This window comes from Epinephelus moara, chromosome 22, assembly GCF_006386435.1.
Source record: "Epinephelus moara isolate mb chromosome 22, YSFRI_EMoa_1.0, whole genome shotgun sequence".
Classification (NCBI taxonomy): Eukaryota; Metazoa; Chordata; class Actinopteri; order Perciformes; family Serranidae; genus Epinephelus; species Epinephelus moara.
In genome coordinates, this window is record NC_065527.1 from 25,259,690 (window position 1) to 25,280,141 (window position 20,452).

Sequence of the window (20,452 nt, forward strand, 5' to 3'; positions counted from 1 at the left end):
TTACCTCATTGAACACAGAAGCTGCTGGTCTACTGCCACATCAATCAGTCAGTTTGTTTGTGTGACTGGTGTTTTAAAGGTTTAGCTAGATTTACCAGTGTGCTGACAACATATTTTACAATATTTTTGCCTGTCTTGCTGAAGGATTAAAAATTTGAGCTACTTGAGCTCTCATCCAAAAGGCGAAACATCTTCAAGAAACTCAAGCAAGTCCAGTTGCCTACGATATAGCACTTACGATTACCATGACCTGGATGACTGAGAATCTTTACTGAGAACCATGTTGGTTATTTTGGGTAATGCTGACTATCCTAAAAATCATCAGGGAGTTACAAAAGAAGGCTTGTGAGGTTTAAATCCACTCCCCATCTTGACCCTTCACAATGTAAATGAAACATAGTTAAAGAGTGCTAAATGATTAAAGACAACCTACAATAATTTAAAATAAAATGACCAAAAAAGAACGAGTCAGAAAAGTGTTTGGCAATAAGTGTAATTTTGGTGTTTTAAAGGGTTAACTCAGATTCATCAAAGTCACATGAACACAAACAAACATCAGAACAAAACTGACAAATGAGGTAGTGGTAGACCAGCAGCTCCCGTGTTCAGCAAGGCAAAATTATATATAAATAAATGAGATTTGATTCATACTGCATGAGTTGTGTGAGAGTTTGTAAACAGATATTTTGATTTAGTTTTGCTGTTGTTAGACATGGTTGCCTATGACTTCAGTTCATCATGAGTTTTTTGGATTCTTTGCTCACCATGGAGGCATGTGGAAAAACAAAGTCTTTTAGAGTTCAGCATGACACAGGGTGAGTAATGGGGAGTGAAGTATTCCTTTAACTCTAATAATAAGTCAGTTTAACTTTCACTGTATCAGATCAAATTCTGGCTTTGACCCCTTTGTGCCACCACTAGGATGTCTGTGTCCATCTCCCAAAATACTTTAGGATAATGTTGCTTTTGGCTGCCGAGCATTGACGAGAAACCTAATTGAAATGTTTTATAACTCTGAATACTTTTCGTTTTTGCTACCATACAATTCAGTTCAGGAATGTGCAGCAACCATCCAGTGAAAACATCTACAAAAAGAAGCCACTGCTGTAAACACAGGTTTTCTGTTGAGCACACAGCCATAGTTGCTACCTCTCTGCGGTTTACTGCCTGTGTGCTGTCATCAGTCCCCTTCCAGAAAGGCTTTTCATATTTGAATCAAACCACCCTCCTATCATTATGATTATGGGGTTGGACCTTGGCCCTGCTCTACATTTCTACTCTTTTACTACCTCAGCCCTGTGTTGTACCGTAGGTCTGTGGGGAGCATTTCAAAGCAGTCCACATCCGATTCGCCTGAAGTCTCAGAAAAATCCCCTAATATATAGAAATGATATATCATTACGTTGAAAATATCAGTCTCAACCTGCCAGTTTCTGCCTCACTGCTCGCTGTTATCAGGCTGGAAGAAATAATTCTTTTTCACCGCTACAGGTCAGGTTCAGAAAAAAAGTTTCATCTTTGAAAGAGTTGTTGCAACATAAAGAAGAAACAGGGAGCTACTCTGGTTATTCTCCCTGATTTTCACAGCTCCAGCATCCAGCCTTGCTCATACATGTATCACTCTCCATCCGTCTTTTGTTTTACTTTGCTGTCTTTGAAGAAGCTGAGAAGAAATGTACTTCAAAGGTGCTCCAGCTAAGAGAATGTCATTTGAAGGTTAGCCCAAGGGTTAGCAGATGCATGAAAAGGAATAACAACCTCCTTATATGAGCAGTTCTCGCACACATTGCCAGCGTCAATTTTAGCACATGAAAAATGTGAGGAAACAACAGATTTAACCCCTCTGAAATCTGAAGAAATCACACACTGGTAGGCTGTGCACTCTGATGTTCATAAAGGGAAGTCTGGCAGCCCCCTAGTGTATTTGCTGCTGGGGATTTATGCTAGAGATAATAAAGGAGAGGTTCTGGAGGTTGGTGATAAGCTGCTTATATACATACAGCATGCAGAGGGGAACCTCTCCCCATGGGAGACAGCTGTGCAGTCAGCCTGAGGTCAGTGAGGCAGAGGGCCTCAGAAGCGTGGATGCCGCCGTTGCTGTGTGGACACCTCCTGTTGGTGTAAAATGGGAAGTGCACAGAGCATATCATTTGGGATTGCTGTAATATGCAAACACAAGTGTGTCAGGTCTCCAATTGCAGTTTACATTAAGCTCCAAGACTCTCATCCACCAGCTTAGAGGGAGAAAATGAATGTGGTGCAGGCTTGTACTACGTGAGCACAACAGCCACTTAACAACTCAAAGCGAATGTGTTCTCTCTGCTTCGCAATTTGCAAACCTCATCCAACTTCTACCTTTTTCAGATCATTAAGGACCGCGTGTTCTCCCACATTTCGAGGAACAAGTACATGTGGAACTCCCTGCCAGGAGGCCTGCTGGTCCTGCCAGAGTACTCCACTCACCTCGCACACTTCCCTTTCTACTACCTGGGATTAGGTAAACAAACTCAACTTAATTTGAATGAGTCTGCACAACATGCAAATCCTGATTGCACATCAAGGATGTTGATGAGACTATTATACCAGAGCTTTGGAAAAAGGGAGATGAGCAATCAACACTCAACCACCAAATCATAATCAAATGTTTACTGAAGTCCTTGTCTGTATTAGTTTTAATTTTGCAATCTGTGCTGTAATATATAAGGTTTGTTTTTCAAGGGTCCCACACATTTTTACCAAAACTTTTTCATTTCTGTGACTTTATTTAAGTTGTTTAAAATGGGTTCATTATTAAACACGCACGTCCCAGGCATTAGTGGATATGCAAATTGTCAGCACTTGCTAACTCGAGCTGAAAGGATTAGCATTTAGCATTTTTCTGTTTCTCTCCTGATGTGACCTCCCTTCTTTCACTCAAAAGGGGGCGCAGCCTTGACGATGACGCAGGTCTGGTCATGTGTATCACGTGAAACTGGTGACATTTCAACGGTCACACAGCACAGCACTAGATTTTAAATTACTAATATAAGGAATTTATTTTCTGTAAAGTTAGACATGTTTTGAGATTTCTAAATTTTAAACAACAGTCAAAATGATGCAGATTCAAAACTTTTCCAAAACATTTTGTTAATTTCAAACTATTTCCAGTCCTGGAAAACAGTTTTCTAATTTCATAACTTAACTTCACAACTGTTGAAACCCTGGTTGTTATTTCAGTTTATTTACAGCCACTTTGTGTACATTTTATGTGATTTGGTGCAGTCCATAGATCCCTTTTTCCACCAAAATTAGCCCATTTTAACACTGAAAACCCTGCTAAAAATAGGCAATAGATTCTTTGCCCATTGCCAGTAGGCAAGTACGCCTTTCTGTTGTTTGTTTGTTTTTTTTTGTTTTTTTTTGGTGTGTCGTGTTCAACTGAACGATGTTTGAGTGCTGCTTGGACAAAGACAGATGGAATTGGTGGACGGAAAAGGATCAAAAATTAGGGCGCCCACTTGGGTATCATTTTTCCATCACTGTCGATCCGAGCTGGAGCTGATACATACCCATAACTACTGCAGTCATTTGTCACAGGAGTAAAAGCCGATTGCAACCTTTCCCACTAAAGATGAAAATCGGTGTTAGTGTTTTTTTGTCCAGTGATAAAGGGGCTCATATGTCCAGTCAGCAGCATGAATTTCTTTTTTGATGCCACCAATGGCGAGCACCAGAAATGTGAATTTTCAAAATCTTAACACAGTAGCTTCAAATTCTTCTGATGATCCTTGGACTGATACAGATACGCTTTTATATATTTCGCATATCACAGAGCAGGTAACACACTCTCCATTACCCTTATATTGTTTTTTGTGACCTTGTCCAGGTGTCAGTCCGGGTCAAGAGTTCACTGCTGTCATCCATGCTGTTTCCCCATTGGTCTCCCAGTCTCAGCCAATCATGAAGCTGCTTCAGGTGGTCTCCAAGTCAAAATACTGCTCGCAGGTAAAGAAATGAATATAATGTAGCCACAAATAAAAGGAAAAGGAAGTAAAGGAAGCTTCCTTTGCAACACCTACAGGTTGATAGATGTCAGCAGTTATTTTTTGATCCATCTAATGTCTCTAAATCTGTCTGTTCCATGTAAAATTCCTCTCCCCTCCCGCCACAGATCATCATTCTCTGGAACAGCGAGAAGCCGCCACCCAGTCGGAGCAAATGGCCTCCCATGCCCGTCCCCCTCACAGTGACAGACGGCAGGAGGAAGGTGAGAGCCAGAGCCACTCACAGCTCACACTGCAGCCCGCTCTGACGCCTGAGTGACAGCATGACAAACTGTCAGCCGCTCAGTCTGTTTATGTATCTCTTTCTTTCACTCTCTATCTCTGCTACTCAATTTCTCTGGTCCTTCTCTTTGATGTCTATTTTTCTCTGTCTCTCTTCCTATCCATGTATATCTGACATGTCCACCGATCCGTGTGGCGTTCGGTTTCATAGATGTCACTCATCCTCAACATTTCTTCTCCGTGTCCCTTTCACCCTCTGCCTTTTTCCTTATCTTCCAAGGCAAAATCTATAGTGATCCACTCATCTCAGTCACTCGACATAACTCACTGTAACATGATCATCTCTCACTCAGTCCCATAATCTCTCCGAGCACAGGCCAGACAACATATAGCCTACAGTACCAGGACTACGGTTAACTACTGTATTTCTCTCCCAGACCACCAGTCGGTTCCTACCTCACGTTGCCATAGAGACAGAAGCAGTGCTGAGTCTGGATGAGGATACAGTGCTGCTGACCAGTGAGGTGTGTGTGTGTGTGTGTGTGTGCACATGTTGGTAATAAACACACAGCAGAACTGCACACACATAAATAATTAATATTCCAGAAAAAGTAGCAACAATATATGAGTGTTCCATGTGTGTACTTGTAGGTGAACTTTGCCTTCTTGGTGTGGCGGAGCTTCCCTGAACGGATCGTGGGCTACCCTCCCAGGAGCCACTTCTGGGATCCCCTGAAGCGTGCCTGGGGCTACACCTCTAAATGGACCAATGACTACTCCATCGTCCTGACTGGAGCTGCCTTCTACCACAGGTACACCAACAGAATATAACACACCAACTCCAATATGCCATTTAGAGCTTTGTTCTACATATACATATATATAGCCTCTTATTATACACTTATCTTTATTTATATAGCGCCTTTCATACAGGTGCAGCTCAAATTGCTTTACAGCGAGGAGAAGAAACAAGAATAAAAATTAAAGCAAGGGCAAATACTGCAAGATAAAACCAGTCACATGAATAACAAACAAAAGAGGCACCACATAGCAAGAGCAGCTATGCTTAAAACAATAGAATATGTGAGGGATAAAAACAAGGACGGCACATGAAGAATAAAACATGTAAAAGATAAGAATAAGACAAAAGTGACAGTTAATCAAAGGCAACGCTGAATAAATGTTTTCAATTGTTAAACTTGTTCACAGAGCTACATCTCTTAGAATTCCATAATCTTGGTTCATAGTTAAAAAAAAGCTGAGCTGTCAATTTTCTTTACTGTGTCACAGGTTTGTATTTTTAAAAAACTGCAGCAGAGGATGGGTATGCCATGGTTTTGTAGGTATTTGTTCATAAAGCAGGATTCCCACACATTTCCATGGACAGTTTCAAAACTTTTCCATGCCTGACAAACTTTTTTTCTTGCCCCACTTGCTCAGCATTTTCGAACATAATTTCAGCTAACTGGTAAACATGAAGGGTGAGACGAGACATGGGGATAACATGAAGACACGTACATGATGGTAAACAAAATGTTGTCACAAATCTATGCATATTACAGCTGTTACGTCAACAGCTTTGGAAAATAAATTTGCTGTTATGTTACATTACATGGAAGCTTATCCAAGGAAGATTACTATAACAATGTTGTAACACACAACAAGATACTATGACTTTTTCAAAACTTTCAACTATTTTATACTAATTCCATGACTTTTCCAGACCTGGAAAATGTGATTGTGAATTTCCTGTGACTAAAGCAAGTTATTGGACAAAGTGAAATGATGATGGCGTTAAACTAAAAGTCAAGAGATCACCAAAGGGTCTCGTAGGACGCATTCACACTGGCGCTATTTGGTCCGCTTTAAACAAACCCTTGTCCGCTTCCATGGATAGAGTGGTGTGAACGATCATTTGAACTCTGGTGCGGACCAAACGAGCGAACCCTGGTCCGCTTGAAAACTGGGGGTCTCGGTTCACTTGCAAGTGAACCCTGGTGCGGTTCGCTTACAGTGGGAAATGCAAACAGACTATCCAGCAAACCAAAGAGAGGAAGTGAAACAAAGAGAGGAAGTGACTCAGAGCGCAGTGCATTTTGGTGTTTGGTGTTTTTGTGGTGACCAAGCCGACTGAAGGGGATGGATTTCCGTTTTCGGTCCTGGCCAATCAATGAGCCGGGTTTTCTTCTTCCTAATGCTTTTGTACTTCCTGGTCAGTGGACGTTTTGGGCAATACCGGCCCCAAACGAGCAATTGTTGTAACTGCATGACGTTGTGTAGGTGGTTTGGTCCACTTTAAAAAGTGCAGTGTGAAAGTGAACCGAACCAAATGAAGGTGTGAAATTTTTTGGCATTCCCCGCCCAATCAAACCGAGTCCCCTGGTGTGAATGCGCCCTTAGGGAATAAGAATGTCAGGATCAAATTTCACCACAATCAGTCCAGAGAGATGTTTCACCCAAAACCACAAATGTCAATCTCATGGTGGCGCTAGAGAAAAAGTCAGGGGCTCACCAAAGTCACAAGGATTCATCCTCTGGGAACCATGAACATCTGTACAATATTTCACTGCAGTCCATCCAGTAGTAGTTAAGATATTTCAGTCCTGACCCGACTGACAAATCTTGCCATCCCTGTAGCCACATCGCTAGCTTCAGCTAAAAACAGGACATGCCATTTAGAGCTACATATGCTTTGTTTTTGAATATTTTTTCTCTCAGATGTTATTTCATTATTAACTTATAACAAGTATGCTTGCATATGTGTGTGCACACCTAAATCTAGACAACTTCACCTGAGATGCATCGTCATGTAGGTAACTGCAATTTAACAATATAACGTTAAACCTTATACATGCCCACATATCAGCACAGAACAAGTCTCAAGAGAAGAGACAAGACGGCACTGCAATAGGCTGTAACTACCTCAAAATAAACTAAAAGAGTTTGGTCTTCCTAACACTGCCTCGTACAAATATTAATCACCTAAAAATAATATATTAGTATGCTTAAATAAAATAATATGAGACTGGCCTTCCTAACACCATTAGATGAGACTTTACACATTTAAGCAGCATATGAACTGCATTTAATGGAGCAAACACACATACTCAAGTCGCTCGCTCACTAAACCGTGGCTTTATAGTAAATCAGTCCAGCTAATATGAGGTGTTTATCACTAAAGCTGCCGTTTTACCTTGTGAAGAGGCTGAAGAGCGTCTCCACGGGGGCATCACATTTGTCGGCACGTTTAATGATTTGTTTTCTATCTGCCCATTATGCATTTAATTAAAGAACATTGAGAAGAGTAACGCATTCACAGACAAATGTAATGGGATTACAGTAACATGTACTTTGCAACGCGTCACCCCTAACACCGTTTATGAATAGCAGCAGCCGCAAACATCATGACATGAACATCAACATGAACAGCAATAGGTGACACACAGAAAGAAAAGGATAAGGAGAGGGTGAATTACTCAGGGATTACTTAAAGCTGTTTGATTAATTCGAAAAAGCCTGAAGTCGATACGCGCAGTGGCAGAGGGATGTGAGCTCTTATACAATATGAATGTAATTACTCCACAGGCAGGGCACTTTTACAGCTCTTGAAACCTTTGCTACGTTTTGAGTCAAAGTGGTCATTTTTGTCAGCGATTTTTATCAAACACACATTTTTGTCATTCTAATTTGAATCTCTACAGCTCGCAGATTCGGCCCAGAGGGATGTGAGCAAGGCCCATCTGCATTACCTCTAATACATGTTTCACCACTTAAACAGAGACATGACAATGAGCTGTCAGTGAGTCAGTTACATCCTGCCTTGCTCATTGTGAGAACCCCCAATTTAGTCTTTCACACAAATGATCTAATTGCTTACTGTATATTATATTGGTAAAGTAATAGTGCACCAAATGGCTTTTTCCCAGCAGGGCTGCTTTGCAAAAAAACAAAATTCAATAGGAAAAAGCAGCAACTCCAATTTACATAAAGTTATGTGGTTAATTTTAGTTCCTTATCCCAATTAAAAGACATTTAAAGAAGATAGTGACAGGTGCTGAGTCTGACAAATGTAATGCGTAATTAGCAGCTGCATTGAGAGCACTGTACTAAAATTTCTTGTCTTCAAAACCGAGTGAACGGAGAACATATGCATTGTACCACAGGGGTTGAGTTTGTTGTGCACTATAAATATCAAATCCCACTGGTGGTGAAATGGTTAACATGTCCCAGATACATATCATCAACATACATCACACCATCTACTCCTTTCTGTAGATGTTACAATGCCTGTTACTACACAGGTGCAGGTTGTCTGGCCTCCACCTGTGATAAATTAGATGGTAAGGATCTCTTTACTCTGCATGATAACATTTTTATTGTCGGTGTTTAGCTGCTGTGCTTGTCTGCATAGATTTCCTGTTCTGTGAGTGCGAGTAAAAAAGGTTAAAATTGTGATTAGAGGCTAATAATAGTGGGAGGTTTTGCACACTGGTGACAGATGCGACAAAATGTTCCTGTAAGACGAGTAAAAGAACAATAGAGATCTCAGGTGAGAAAATAACAGCTCTTTTGTTTTTTTTAATCCTACTTTTTTAAAATCGAAATGATCCGTTATCCCGGAAGCACTGTGCTCAGTGGTCAGGAGGTAGAAATCGTGGCGTCTTTTAAGACAGTAAGTGAACTTTTGATAATAATATCAACATGATCTGTAAGAAGAGCCAACAGCATCTTGTTTTGTTTGAGAAAGCTGGCTAAGTTTTATGTTGACACGTCTTTGATGTCGTGTCAGACCTTTCGTTGACTCAGTACTTAAATTTTCTTTTATCAGTTGGTATTCTTGTCGTGTTGTCAAACAGAGAAATAAACAGGGTGGTTAAAGTCTGCAGCAAAATCAACAGACAAGTCTGTTCTGCATAACAAACAGTTGTTAAAGAAAGCAGAGAGCAAGTGTTTGCTTATAATTCAGCTTAACTTTTTAAACCGTTTTCAGTTGGGCACTTTTTCTTCTTCCCATTTCAGTTTTGTATTTTTATGATGTGCTCATTTGCTTTGTGTTTCTAACTTGTTTTTTTGTGGACAAACAAAGTAGCTGTGGGAGTTGACCCTGTGATCTCGTGTTAGGGCCCTGACACACCAAGACAACGGTCAGCCGTTGGTCAGTGTCCGGCCGTTGGTGAGCTTCGCCCTTGTTACAGTGGCGTGTCCCGCACTGTTGGCACTCGTCGGCCCTTGTCTGCTTTATTCGGCTGATTCAGAATGTTGAATCGGTGTCTGAGACGGCAGAGCCTATTAGTGAATAAAATCACCCTGATTGGCATTTCAGCTCAGTGGTCGAGAAGAGACTTGAAAATGAGGAAAGCAAACAAATGACTAAAGTCAAGAGGGTGTGAGATCAAAATAAATGTGTTATGTAGGGTAAGATTAGAGTGCCCCAGGAATGAATCCTAAAACCCATAAAATTAGTTAGGATTTTGCCACTCCCGCTTCCATCATTTTGAAGTCACTGTGTTTTTTTTTTAATGGGGTTTTTGGTTTGATGGCTGAAATAAGGTCTGTGATTAACACCAGCTTAAGAGATTTTCACATTTTACATCAGTAAATACGCTGCTCATGAATTTTGAAGCTTTTTTGTGTCTTTAAAAAGGCAGTTGCTAACAAGTGGCTAAATGAGACTACAGAACATCAACATGCCAAACACGCTTTACAGCCTCGTTGTGGTGGGGACGTTGACATCATGCGACCGTGGTGTAGTTCGCTTATAGCCTTATGTTAGTTTTTTACTTCTGGTGATTTAATTTAGGCTTCAGAAATCATGGAGGTGGTGTTTGTGAAGATCATCTTGCAGAACCAAGAACCTAATCCAATAGAAAAATCCCATAAGCTTTTTGAGAAGGGAACAAGGCTGATGCTAACTTCTGTGTCGACCTCCAGAAAAATGTCATCCCTGGAGCACTCTATTGAGCTCTTAAAGCAGAAATTCGTAACTGTTTGTGTTATTGTTCACTAGCATGTGGTAAATATTATTTGTTCTTTCATCATCAGGTTGTGTTGATTATATGATAACAGTCATTTTTGAATGATGAATACAGACTACCGCAGCCTGCTGGTATGCAGAGTTGTTGCCGCTCACACAGGTGCAGAGCATACGTGCTAGTTGGCCGTTGGCTGTAGTCTTTGTGGTGTGTTCAAGTGGAACTTTTTCAGACCGAAGAGAATGTCACACTGAAGATGGAAATGGAGTGTAACAAATTGACAGTTCTGTCAGGCAATTGTTTTTGTTCCCATGGGATGAAATCTTCGCCATTAGAAGCACCATGACGAGGCGATGGAAATTTTATCTGTCTCATGTACTACTGTCAGGATATGGTGACAGTTTCAGCAGAGATGACAAAAAGTGACAAATGTTACATGTTAAAAATTTATGATACAAATGTCCTATCCCTTTTTTTAAGATATATATTATACACATGCCTGTAACGCTTCGTCTGGCCCACAGGTACTACCACTACCTGTTCTCCCACTACCTACCCCAGTCTCTGCGGACTCTGGTGGATCGCACCTCCAACTGCGAAGACATCCTGATGAACTTCCTGGTCTCTGCTGTAACCCACCTGCCGCCAATCAAAGTGGCTCAAAGGAAGCAGTACAAAGAGTTGCCCAGTCCACAGGTAGGTATCCATTTGTCTGTCTCGCTTGTATTTAATGCTGTAGCCTGTGGATGCTGTTGATTCAAATGTCAGGTCAGTAGTGGGTGATAAATGTCTTGCTCTACCTCTCAGGGTACAAAGAGTGTCCCCTGGGCCAACCCGGAGCACTTCAACCAGCGGCAGGAGTGTGTCAACACCTTCGCCAACTGGTTTGGCTACATGCCCCTGGTCCACTCACAGTTTCGCCTGGACCCCGTGCTCTTCAAAGATCAAGTGTCTGTCCTCCGAAAGAAGTACAAAGACCTGGAGAGAGCTTGAAAATGACGGACAAAATGTACAAAAAGGCTTGAAAGCATCGAGTTTCTGGTCTAGTGGCCTTTTGGACAGACAAATGGACCAATCGATGGACAGTCAAGAGGGGAAACTCAAGACTGTCTGGGATGTGGACAAAATGGCAGTGTGGTCTGTTTGTGACATGGACAAAGTACAATCATCAGACAGCCCCTGGTGGACTGTTCTGGACTATATACATATAAATATGAAGAGAAAAGGGCCTATATAAGTTTGAGAGGAGCTTCAGATGATTCTCCCACCTCCACGAGTCTGTTAAGACAACAAAGGAGGAAATTTCGGGGCCTTGAAAGAGTCCCTGATGTTGGGTCTTTCACAAAGAAAGGACAATCTCTATTGGACAGCAAAAAAAATGAGCGTGTGTGAACACTTCAGATGTCAGTGCTATTGCTGTGACGACGAGGAAAGAAATGGCCATCTAATGCCAGAAGGGACTGGTATCGGTGCCATGCACTCCAGCTGTCAATGTGTATCTCAGCGTTACAGAGCAGGGACTGTTGCCATGGAAACAGATCATTTCACATCAAAATGCTAACTGTAAAACCAATAAAATGATTTATAAATGCAAATCGTGGCATGATGGGGCATTAAGTTTGAATTTTTTCTTTGCCCTTACTTGGCACACACCCTCTATTCAAAGTCTAGGACATATGATACATCATGAGATACTCAAGCCTTAAGTGAGACTGACAGTAACTGGACACATTTGGGTCCTGTAACTCCACATGTACGAGGAAGACAACACGGAATAATCTCAAACCAATTTTGAGAAGAAGGAGCATCCTGGCTGCATTACCCAGGATGAGACTGTCATTTCCTTTGAAAAAGTGGAAAAGTAGAATCATGTGTTGAGCGAGGAACAGGCAAAAGAAACTAGACTTACACACTGAATCAACTTTGATTGTTTTGTGGTGAGTTGCAGTGTTGGCAATATCAGCTGTAGAGATGTCTGCCTTCTCTCAACTGTAATGAAACTAGATGCCTCTCGGCTTGTGGTGCTCAAAGCGCCAAAAAAGAAATTTGAAAAATCTGAACAACAATGTCGCTTTTTCCAGAAATCATTACCCGGTTACTCAAGATAATCCACAGACCTTGCTATGAGCAGTTTCATGTAGGAACTATTTTCTGTCTACTGAACAACACCCACCAACTGTATCACTGTGCAGAAGGAAGTGTGCATCTACTCATGGATGTGAGCCTCGTGACAGGACGAGATGTAAACAATGACGTCCTCATCGGTTGAGCTGTAACGTTAGCTTGCTCAGTGGTGCTATGTGAGCTAGCAGTAGAGGCCAATTCCTTCTGCACGGAGATACGGTTTGAGGGTGTAGTTCAGAGGAAGGAATCTGTCAGTTTTTATTTCTGGAAAGACACACTGCTGTTAAGTTTTTCAAAAGTATTTTTGGCACCACAAGCTGAGTTCCATCAAGTTCTGCAGTATTTAAGAGAAGCCAGACATCTATACAACCGACATCTTTAACACTCTGCGACTCACACCAAACAATCTAGATTCGTAAATAGCACTACAGGAAAGAGAAAAAATATGTACCATGACTCAAAATCTAAAAGCTTAAACAATTTGCTCAAATCTTTTAAAATAAATTCTCTGCCGATTGACGAATTGTTTCAGTTTTACTCTCAGTTACCATACTACATATTAATATTTCGATACAGTTCATATATTGTAAACATACGCAGCTCATACAAACTGAGACAAACATATTTTCCTATCCAATGGATACAGTGATAATTTGTGCCGTGTACTGTAGCATCTCACACAAATATCATCCTGGGCTTTTATTTTCCTGGCAATCAATTTGACGGAGAGACTCTTTGGGCCACCTGAACTGGCTGTAAAATTATTCTAAATACAATTACAGCAATCAGAAGCGCTACTCAATCACATGTCCTTGGGATCCAGGCTAACAGTCTGATGTAGTGTAGGAGTGCTACAATGATGAGCTGTTGGTGTGTAAAGGAAGATGACTACAAAAGGTCAGGGTCAGAACACGCATCAGTGTGTCGGTGGATATGCCTTCATGTACTTCTACAATATCTCGATTGTGAAGGAGATCATGCATTCCCACGTCGACCCTCAGGGTTGGAAGTGAAACAATGACGCACACACTTAAGTCTGAGCTGGCCTGTTTTGTATCAAGAAGCCGCACTTAAAGTATATGTCGAGAAATTTTGTTAAAAAAAAAGTTTATTTCATACAAAACAGAAATGACCCCAGCAGGCCTTCCTTTTGTCCCACAGTTTACAAAAATAAATTCACAGGCAAGCAAGTCTCGACGCCCTCAGGGTAAACAGGTGTGCTGTCTAGCACTCAGGAAGCTAATCTCATTAAGCACATGCACACACACACACACACTTATGTACAAAGCACCTGAGATACATAGCTGCCAAGGGGCTAATTTGAATTCTGAACTCATAGTGTTTTGTTTTTTTACAACTGACAGAGCATAATAAGGGCGATTGTTCTTATTGTAAACACAGTCGTCAGATCAGCTTCTGTGCTTTCTGGATGAATTACCTGCAATGAATTCAAGTCTGTCTGGTGTTGAGTCAGCACCCGAGGGCAAAACACCATGAATGCACTGTTTCAAGAAAACTTTCTGTTTTTACCGGAAGCAATACAGGTTTCAACTCATTATTTAAGCGGTACGGAAACAGGAGTCCATAACATATTCACATATACACAGTGACAAAACAACAGTTGTAGAGCACTTGGCAAAGATTAATCGGGTTGTCAGCTGCCTTTTACAAAGAGACAATGATGTTGGAGTTGGAGTCTCCCAGGTTGTTGTAGCAGTTTGTGCTTTTTTTAAGCTTTCATTAAAAGGAAATGTTGATATTCTTCAACCTGGAGCCTTTTTTTCACATGTTTTGTGTCTAAGTGACTAGTGGAGACCGGTACTGAGAGACCGTTGGAGCTGCAGTGGCGAAACAGGCTGCAGTGTAATCCCTACAGGCAATTGTGTCCATTTACATCCACTAAATGTGCTTGTTTTTGCCACTGACAGGTTTACATTGTGTAAGTTCAGTTGTTTAAGTGTCTGACAAGATTAAGCAAAAAAGACCCTGCAGTGAAACGAAATGTTTTTCTTTACCTTTGGCTGATCCGTTCTGTTTGTTATTGTGTGTACCCACGTCTTGCTCAAGAAGAAGCTCTGAAATCTTGTGGACTTCTCCACACTGTTGAAATCAGCTAAACATTCAGCCATGACTTTCAAAATCTATCAGATAAATCTTTAAGACTGCAGACCTCGATGTACATCCACTGGAAGTGCTCGTTTTTTTCCAAGGGAGGCTCAGATTGTTATTTTAAGCGGCAGACAGCATTATGGAAAGGACCCTGCAGAGAGATAAAATGTTTTTCAGTACCTTTCGCTGGTCTGTTTGTTATTGTGACCTGGCCTTGCTCAAGGAGAAGTCTCATTCTACAGACTCAAGAAAGGAGACTTGTTGCAAGAAAAAACATCTGTGAGAGTTGGAGAGAGGAGTGCCGGGACGAGTTTGTTGTGTTGGAGTACAAAAAGTGTGGCTTAGTGTTATCAAAAAGATTTTCAATGTCACGGCTGAATATTTAGCTGATTGGGAAAAGTCTGAGAGATCTCAGAGAGAGACCGTTCCTTCAGAGAACCTTGGTTACACACAACAACAAACAGACTAGTGGAAGGTCTTTTCATTTTTCTTTTGGGTCTTCTCCATAATGTTAGCAGACAATAATAAGAAGCCTGCAAGCATTTTTATGGATGTAAACTGACAGTGCACCATTGCCTATAGGGACTACACTGCAGCCTGTTCTGCTGCTGCAGCTACAGTGCTCTCTGTCAATACTAGTCCAAGTTCAAAAATAGCTGTCTCCATTAGTCAGTGTGACGAAAAAACATGGGAAAATAGGGTTCAGGTTAAACAATACTAGCTTCCCTTTAAGTCTTATCCTATCTAAATAATAGTTTCCCCTCAACAACTTCAATATAATACATAAAACAATAGTAGACGGGTGAACTGTGACTTGTAAGTTGTCAGTGATGAAGTGCCACCAAAAAGACGGTGCGCCAAAGTGAAAAGGTCCCATACTCCAAATCCAACAGACTTCCCTTATTTCACCTGGGCTTTGCTGTGACGCAGTCCGTACGTCTGTAGAGGAATGCTTCTCTTGAAAGAGAGTGCATCTACTGGAACTATCATTTCCTGAGGGTCAGCATGGCGTTGACGTCCCACAGCAGGTTCCTCATCTGATCCATCAGCACCTTCATCTCCTGGTTCTTCTGACGCACCTTCTGCAGGCAAACCACAAAACACTCACTATGAACGTGATTAATAAGCGAGGTTTATTTACAAATGTACCTACTGGAGGAATTTGAGGGCAGAAAAGCCACTTTTCGCTGGTTTGCTATGCTGTTAACAAAACAAACAAGCTCCCCAGCCTCAGGCTAATGTTTCCAATATTTCGCCACTGGCTGCCTGGTGGCAATCTCCAAACCTGCCTGAACTCTTTACCCCGCTGGAATATTAACTGTAATGTTTACTAAAACAACACCCTGATTTTAAATTTACTTTGCACTTGATGCAGTTTCTGCATTTCACCCACACCACAGAGCTGTACTCGGCCTGTGTCAGCACTGCCACCTACAGGCATTTGCAGAAGACTTCAGAAGCTATATATTTTTTCTTGCTCTGTCTTCTTTTAAATGGGAACCCCACTTTCCTCTTGAATGGCAAACAGCAAAAAGTAATAAACAGCTATCAGCCTGAACTGCGAAGTAGCAAAGTTGTGTCCAATCAAGAAACAGTATATTGATGTTATTTAACTTGCAGCAGTGTTGAACTTTGAACTACCTTTTTTTATTTTCCAAGTATCACTGAAATATATGGCAGTATGAGGGCCCATTATTACACCACCGTGGAATTACTTTTCAGCACATACTTTATTTATTCATGCATGCGACACTGCAGGATAACGACTGCGCTGCAATCTGACAACAGTACAGAGAGGTGCAGCTGTCACTACTTCATTCACTACCCCAACAACACAGAGAACACGTGTGCATGAACTTGTGACAAAAGACAACAGGAACACACCTCAAGAACCTCTTTTCTCTCCTGGTTGACAGCAGGACTGCACGGCTCCACTTTGACAGACACCAGCTCCTCTCCTACGTACGGCAGAAGCTGAGGACACAGAATGCATCCAAATAAGTTTTTCCCCCTCAAATGATACACTGATACAATTCTGCAAATGCATTCAATGAAGGCTGAATCAAAGGACAGAAAGAGTTAATTTTAAGTACTGTTAAAGCATAAACTATTATTCTCAGATCTATTCAGTGATGTCTGTGACTGTCTCCGATGTTATGTGTCCTTTTGTTTTATCACTGGCTACGTTTGCGTTTCTTTCCATCTGTACTCAGGTCTCATCTTGATTTTAATGAGATTACCTGATTAAATAAAGGTGGTGTATATTAATGAGGGCATATCTTATAGAGGAATGGCGTCCATGCCTCCAACAGAGTTTCACAGACTTGGCAATGAGCACTGAAGCTGCTGGAGGCTTGTGGGGACCTGTCTCCATGCCAAGACTCTTCATATTGGGTTTTCCTTTAATTTGTCCCCCATCTGTATGTGCTTCGTGCAATAATTATCATTTATTTCCTAAAAATAAAAGCTGAATATCTGATAAAACACATAAAACTAATAAAGATGAAATGGGGCTCCTTTCTGACCTCTGACGGCCCTTCCTGCAGGTCAGAGGTCATCTCCACACAGCGTTCGTACAGGAGTCTGAGCTTCCTGAAAAGCAGGGCGAGCTGCCGTAGGTGTTCCTGGAGCTTCCCGAAGCGGTCCTGGTACATCGCCTGGCTCTGGGTCACACCATTAGGAAGCTACAATGAAGACATCACTGTTAGTTACATTTTTGGTTCACATGCATACCCAGAATTTCCCACTCTCCTTAGTTTTTATAGTGTATCCGATATAAGAGCATGTGGATGGTGATGTGTCAAGCCTGGGTAAAATGCAAAACACAAATTTAGAGTCCATGGTCCTGATGCTGCTCCTTTACTTAGAGTTTTCAGGGCTGGGGGAAAAAAACTTGCTCAGTTTAATGCACAAGGACAAGCTGGGAGAGGTGAGTGATACACTGAGAAACACAGAGAGAGACAATTAGAGACACAGATCAGGTGGAGATGGAAGCATGAGTAAGACAGATGCTGACAAGCATGCCAAGCAGATATGCCAGAAAGGAGGATGGGACAAATGCAGACTGACAGACAACAGAGGAACCCTGTGAGCTAGAAGAACAGCAGCCACTCAGTTAACATCCACACACACCTGAAAGGAAACAGTAAAGTTTAGATGGTAGGAAGTTTTCTCACTGTAACTAAACTAAAACTGTGATCTCCGAGGTGATCTTTTGACTTTTAAAGGGATAGTGCACCCAAAAATGAAAATCCACAAAGTATCTCCATACTGCTCATCCGTAGTGATCCAAGTGTCGTGAAGCCCCGACATAAAAAGTTGTTTCGAAAAACGTCACATGAACTCTGTTTTTAGCCTCACTGTAGCCTGTAGCCACACGTGAGCGCGGAGCACAGAGAAGCAGTCAGAGCTACAGGCTACAATGAGGCTAAAAACAGAGTTCATGTGACGTTTTTTGAAACAATTTCTTATGTCAGGGCTGCAGCACACTTGGATCACTACGGATGAGCAGTATGGAGATACTAGCACACTTGGATCACTACGGATGAGCAGTATGGAGATACTTTGTGGATTCAGTTTTGTGTTCTTGAACGTTAGTCTGGGGCGCCGTCTACCATTAGGTGTGCTGGCCGCTCCCCCCACCGATCTCCGCAAGGGATGTGAGGACTCTAAAACTTCACCAGGGCCTCTGTCGGCATATGGGTGAGTAGATAATAGCTGAATTTTCATTTTTGGGTGCACTATCCCTTTAAGGTTTGATTTTTAAGTCCTGCAGGTGGTCAGAATCAGAGGTTTGAACATGTATATTTCCATGAAAACCATGCAAACTGATTCTGCTGACGAGGACCGTGTGATATGGTCAAAAGCTCCGGAACAAACAAGTAACTGGACCTTGAGTTGAGACTGTTTTGTCAAAAAAGAATCGAAATAAACCCTGATAAATCAATAATGACAATAAGGACTGGTCCCAGCTTTTGACAAAATATTACAAAACCTTTTTAATAACATGCAGTCCGATGCAACAGCAAGACAGCTTAACATGTCATCATACCAATAGCTCTCTGATACTTTGTCAATAAAAACTGAGGAGGTTTCACAAAGAAAAAATCCTTTGTGGGGTTGTTGTATTGGACTGCATGCACTGTAAAGATATAGGGCTGCACAGCGTGTCATTTTTTATCCTCATCACCTACTGGAGGAGTTTTTGTGTTAGCTGAAAAGAGCATCAGTAGAAAACTGCACTTTAAATTCTAAGTATCATTGTTATTTTTATTGATGCCTTTTATTTTCAGTTCAATATTCAGTTTATTCCGGCCAATACAAATAACACCAAGTAATCTATCACTATAACACTGGATCCTACAGAATCAGAAACAGTCTTGCCCTTGTTTGCGAACCTATTCATACCTTGCCAGCATCTCTCACACAGAGATGGAGGGACATTAACTGTCCATTTGAACATTATTTTTAGCAGGCTAACAGTCTGATGTCCAGTACCTGAGTAGCCCGTGTGATCTGGAAGATCTCCATAGTGCGAGTGACAATGTCCTGGACAGTCTCCTGTCCAATCCGACAGAGGAACACGGGGGAGATCTCTCTCAGAGCTCCCTGGGGGGGCATGGGCTGCTGACCGGCGGCTGAGGCAGCGCCGGGGGGCAGGTGGGGCTGCTGCTGCTGAGCGGGCATCCCTGCCATCCCTGGCTTCTGAGGTAAAGAGGCTGCCATCACAAGTCTGCGGGAAAAGGAAGAGACGGAGACAAAAACGTAACGTAGAGGTGATAAAGCGCCTAAACATGTTGTGACCAAACTCAACACAAACGTTAGCACATGCAAGTTCATTAGAATAACCTAAACTTTCATTATCATTTAGCATGAAGTCCTGACGATGCTACACTGCTCTACTCCATTTACTATACATTGTTACTGATAAACAAACTCCACAAGGTCAAAACGTTTATTCCCAAACGCACTTACGTAAAAACACAAAAGAAACACAACGGTTTTATTGACGAAAGCTAATCTCAGTGGCTAAACATGCTAGCCCAATACATCCAGTGTTAACGGCTCATACCGAGGCTAGCTAGTTAGCCGCTAGCTAGCTAACTAGCCGGCGACGAGTGCAAAAAAAACCTTACCTATATTAACTTCCTCCCGGTAAATGCTGTCCAAGTATCGCCGGCCGGCTGTAGTGATTTATAAAAATAACAAATGCCAATTTATTGTTTTAAATTAGGCATACTGAGACCTTTCCACTGATTTCTTTCAGAAAGCGCTGCACGTTTTTGTTGTCATGCGTCACTTCCTGTCACATAGGGTCACATTTCCTACCACTAGATGGAGACAGAAAACACCAACCTCACTACAGCACGACTATCTTGGAAGTGTTCAGATACTTGACACAGAAGCGGGGGAAGCATTTGAAAGCCACATCTGAGTGAAAGTACAGATATCTCATCAGAAAATGAATTCAGCTGAAGTTAAAGTCACCTCTGAGAATATTATTTGAGTAAAAGCCTTAAAGTATCTAATATTTACTGTACTTTAGTAGCCTAGCAAATTTAATTCTATTAAATTAAATGTAATTAAATATCTAAAGTTAAAGTACAAGTAAATGCTGGTATGAAAAAAGCAAATGTTCAGAATTTTTGGGATTATGAAGTCATTTCTCCACTGCGACTTTGAGAGCACTTGTTTGCACTTGCCCTCATGTGTTTAACCAATGATCTAACTTTCAAGCTAGGACTACTGATTTGCCAAACCCTTTGGTTTTACTTTGTTGTAATGAAGAAACAAAAATGCTTAGGGGAAATGTATCGGAATGCAAGCACACATTTTATTCAGGAAATGTAGGTGAGTAGAAGTGAAAGTTGACAGAAATATTTTTTAAAAATCAATTAAAGTACAATATTCTACTACTAAAAAAGTGGCACTACCACAGTATAAAATAGTCAAGTACACTAAAATCCTGCATTCAAAATGTTA

The 20,452-nt window shown here is 41.4% G+C and overlaps 2 protein-coding genes across 2 annotated transcripts in view; one reads left to right on the forward strand and one right to left on the reverse strand.

Moving 5' to 3' along the window:
- Nucleotides 1-15,001, forward strand: part of LOC126383730 (exostosin-1c) — a 107,968-nt gene extending 92,967 nt beyond the window's left edge. Inside the window, exons 6-12 of the mRNA XM_050034367.1 lie at nucleotides 2,365-2,497; nucleotides 3,866-3,984; nucleotides 4,151-4,246; nucleotides 4,703-4,789; nucleotides 4,917-5,077; nucleotides 10,762-10,933; nucleotides 11,045-15,001. Of these exons, the coding sequence (XP_049890324.1) occupies nucleotides 2,365-2,497; nucleotides 3,866-3,984; nucleotides 4,151-4,246; nucleotides 4,703-4,789; nucleotides 4,917-5,077; nucleotides 10,762-10,933; nucleotides 11,045-11,230 (954 nt within the window). The 3' untranslated portion in view covers nucleotides 11,231-15,001. The remainder of the gene's footprint in view (nucleotides 1-2,364; nucleotides 2,498-3,865; nucleotides 3,985-4,150; nucleotides 4,247-4,702; nucleotides 4,790-4,916; nucleotides 5,078-10,761; nucleotides 10,934-11,044) is intronic.
- zgc:114119 (Mediator of RNA polymerase II transcription subunit 30-like) lies at nucleotides 13,493-19,195 on the reverse strand. The gene is made up of 4 exons (XM_050034368.1): nucleotides 18,968-19,195; nucleotides 16,996-17,154; nucleotides 16,355-16,444; nucleotides 13,493-15,552 (listed from the first exon to the last, which is right to left on the reverse strand). Exons 1-4 carry the CDS (start codon nucleotides 19,193-19,195, stop codon nucleotides 15,457-15,459), a joined length of 573 nt encoding a protein of 190 aa, XP_049890325.1. The 3' UTR covers nucleotides 13,493-15,456.
- Nucleotides 19,196-20,452: the final 1,257 nt, after the last annotated feature.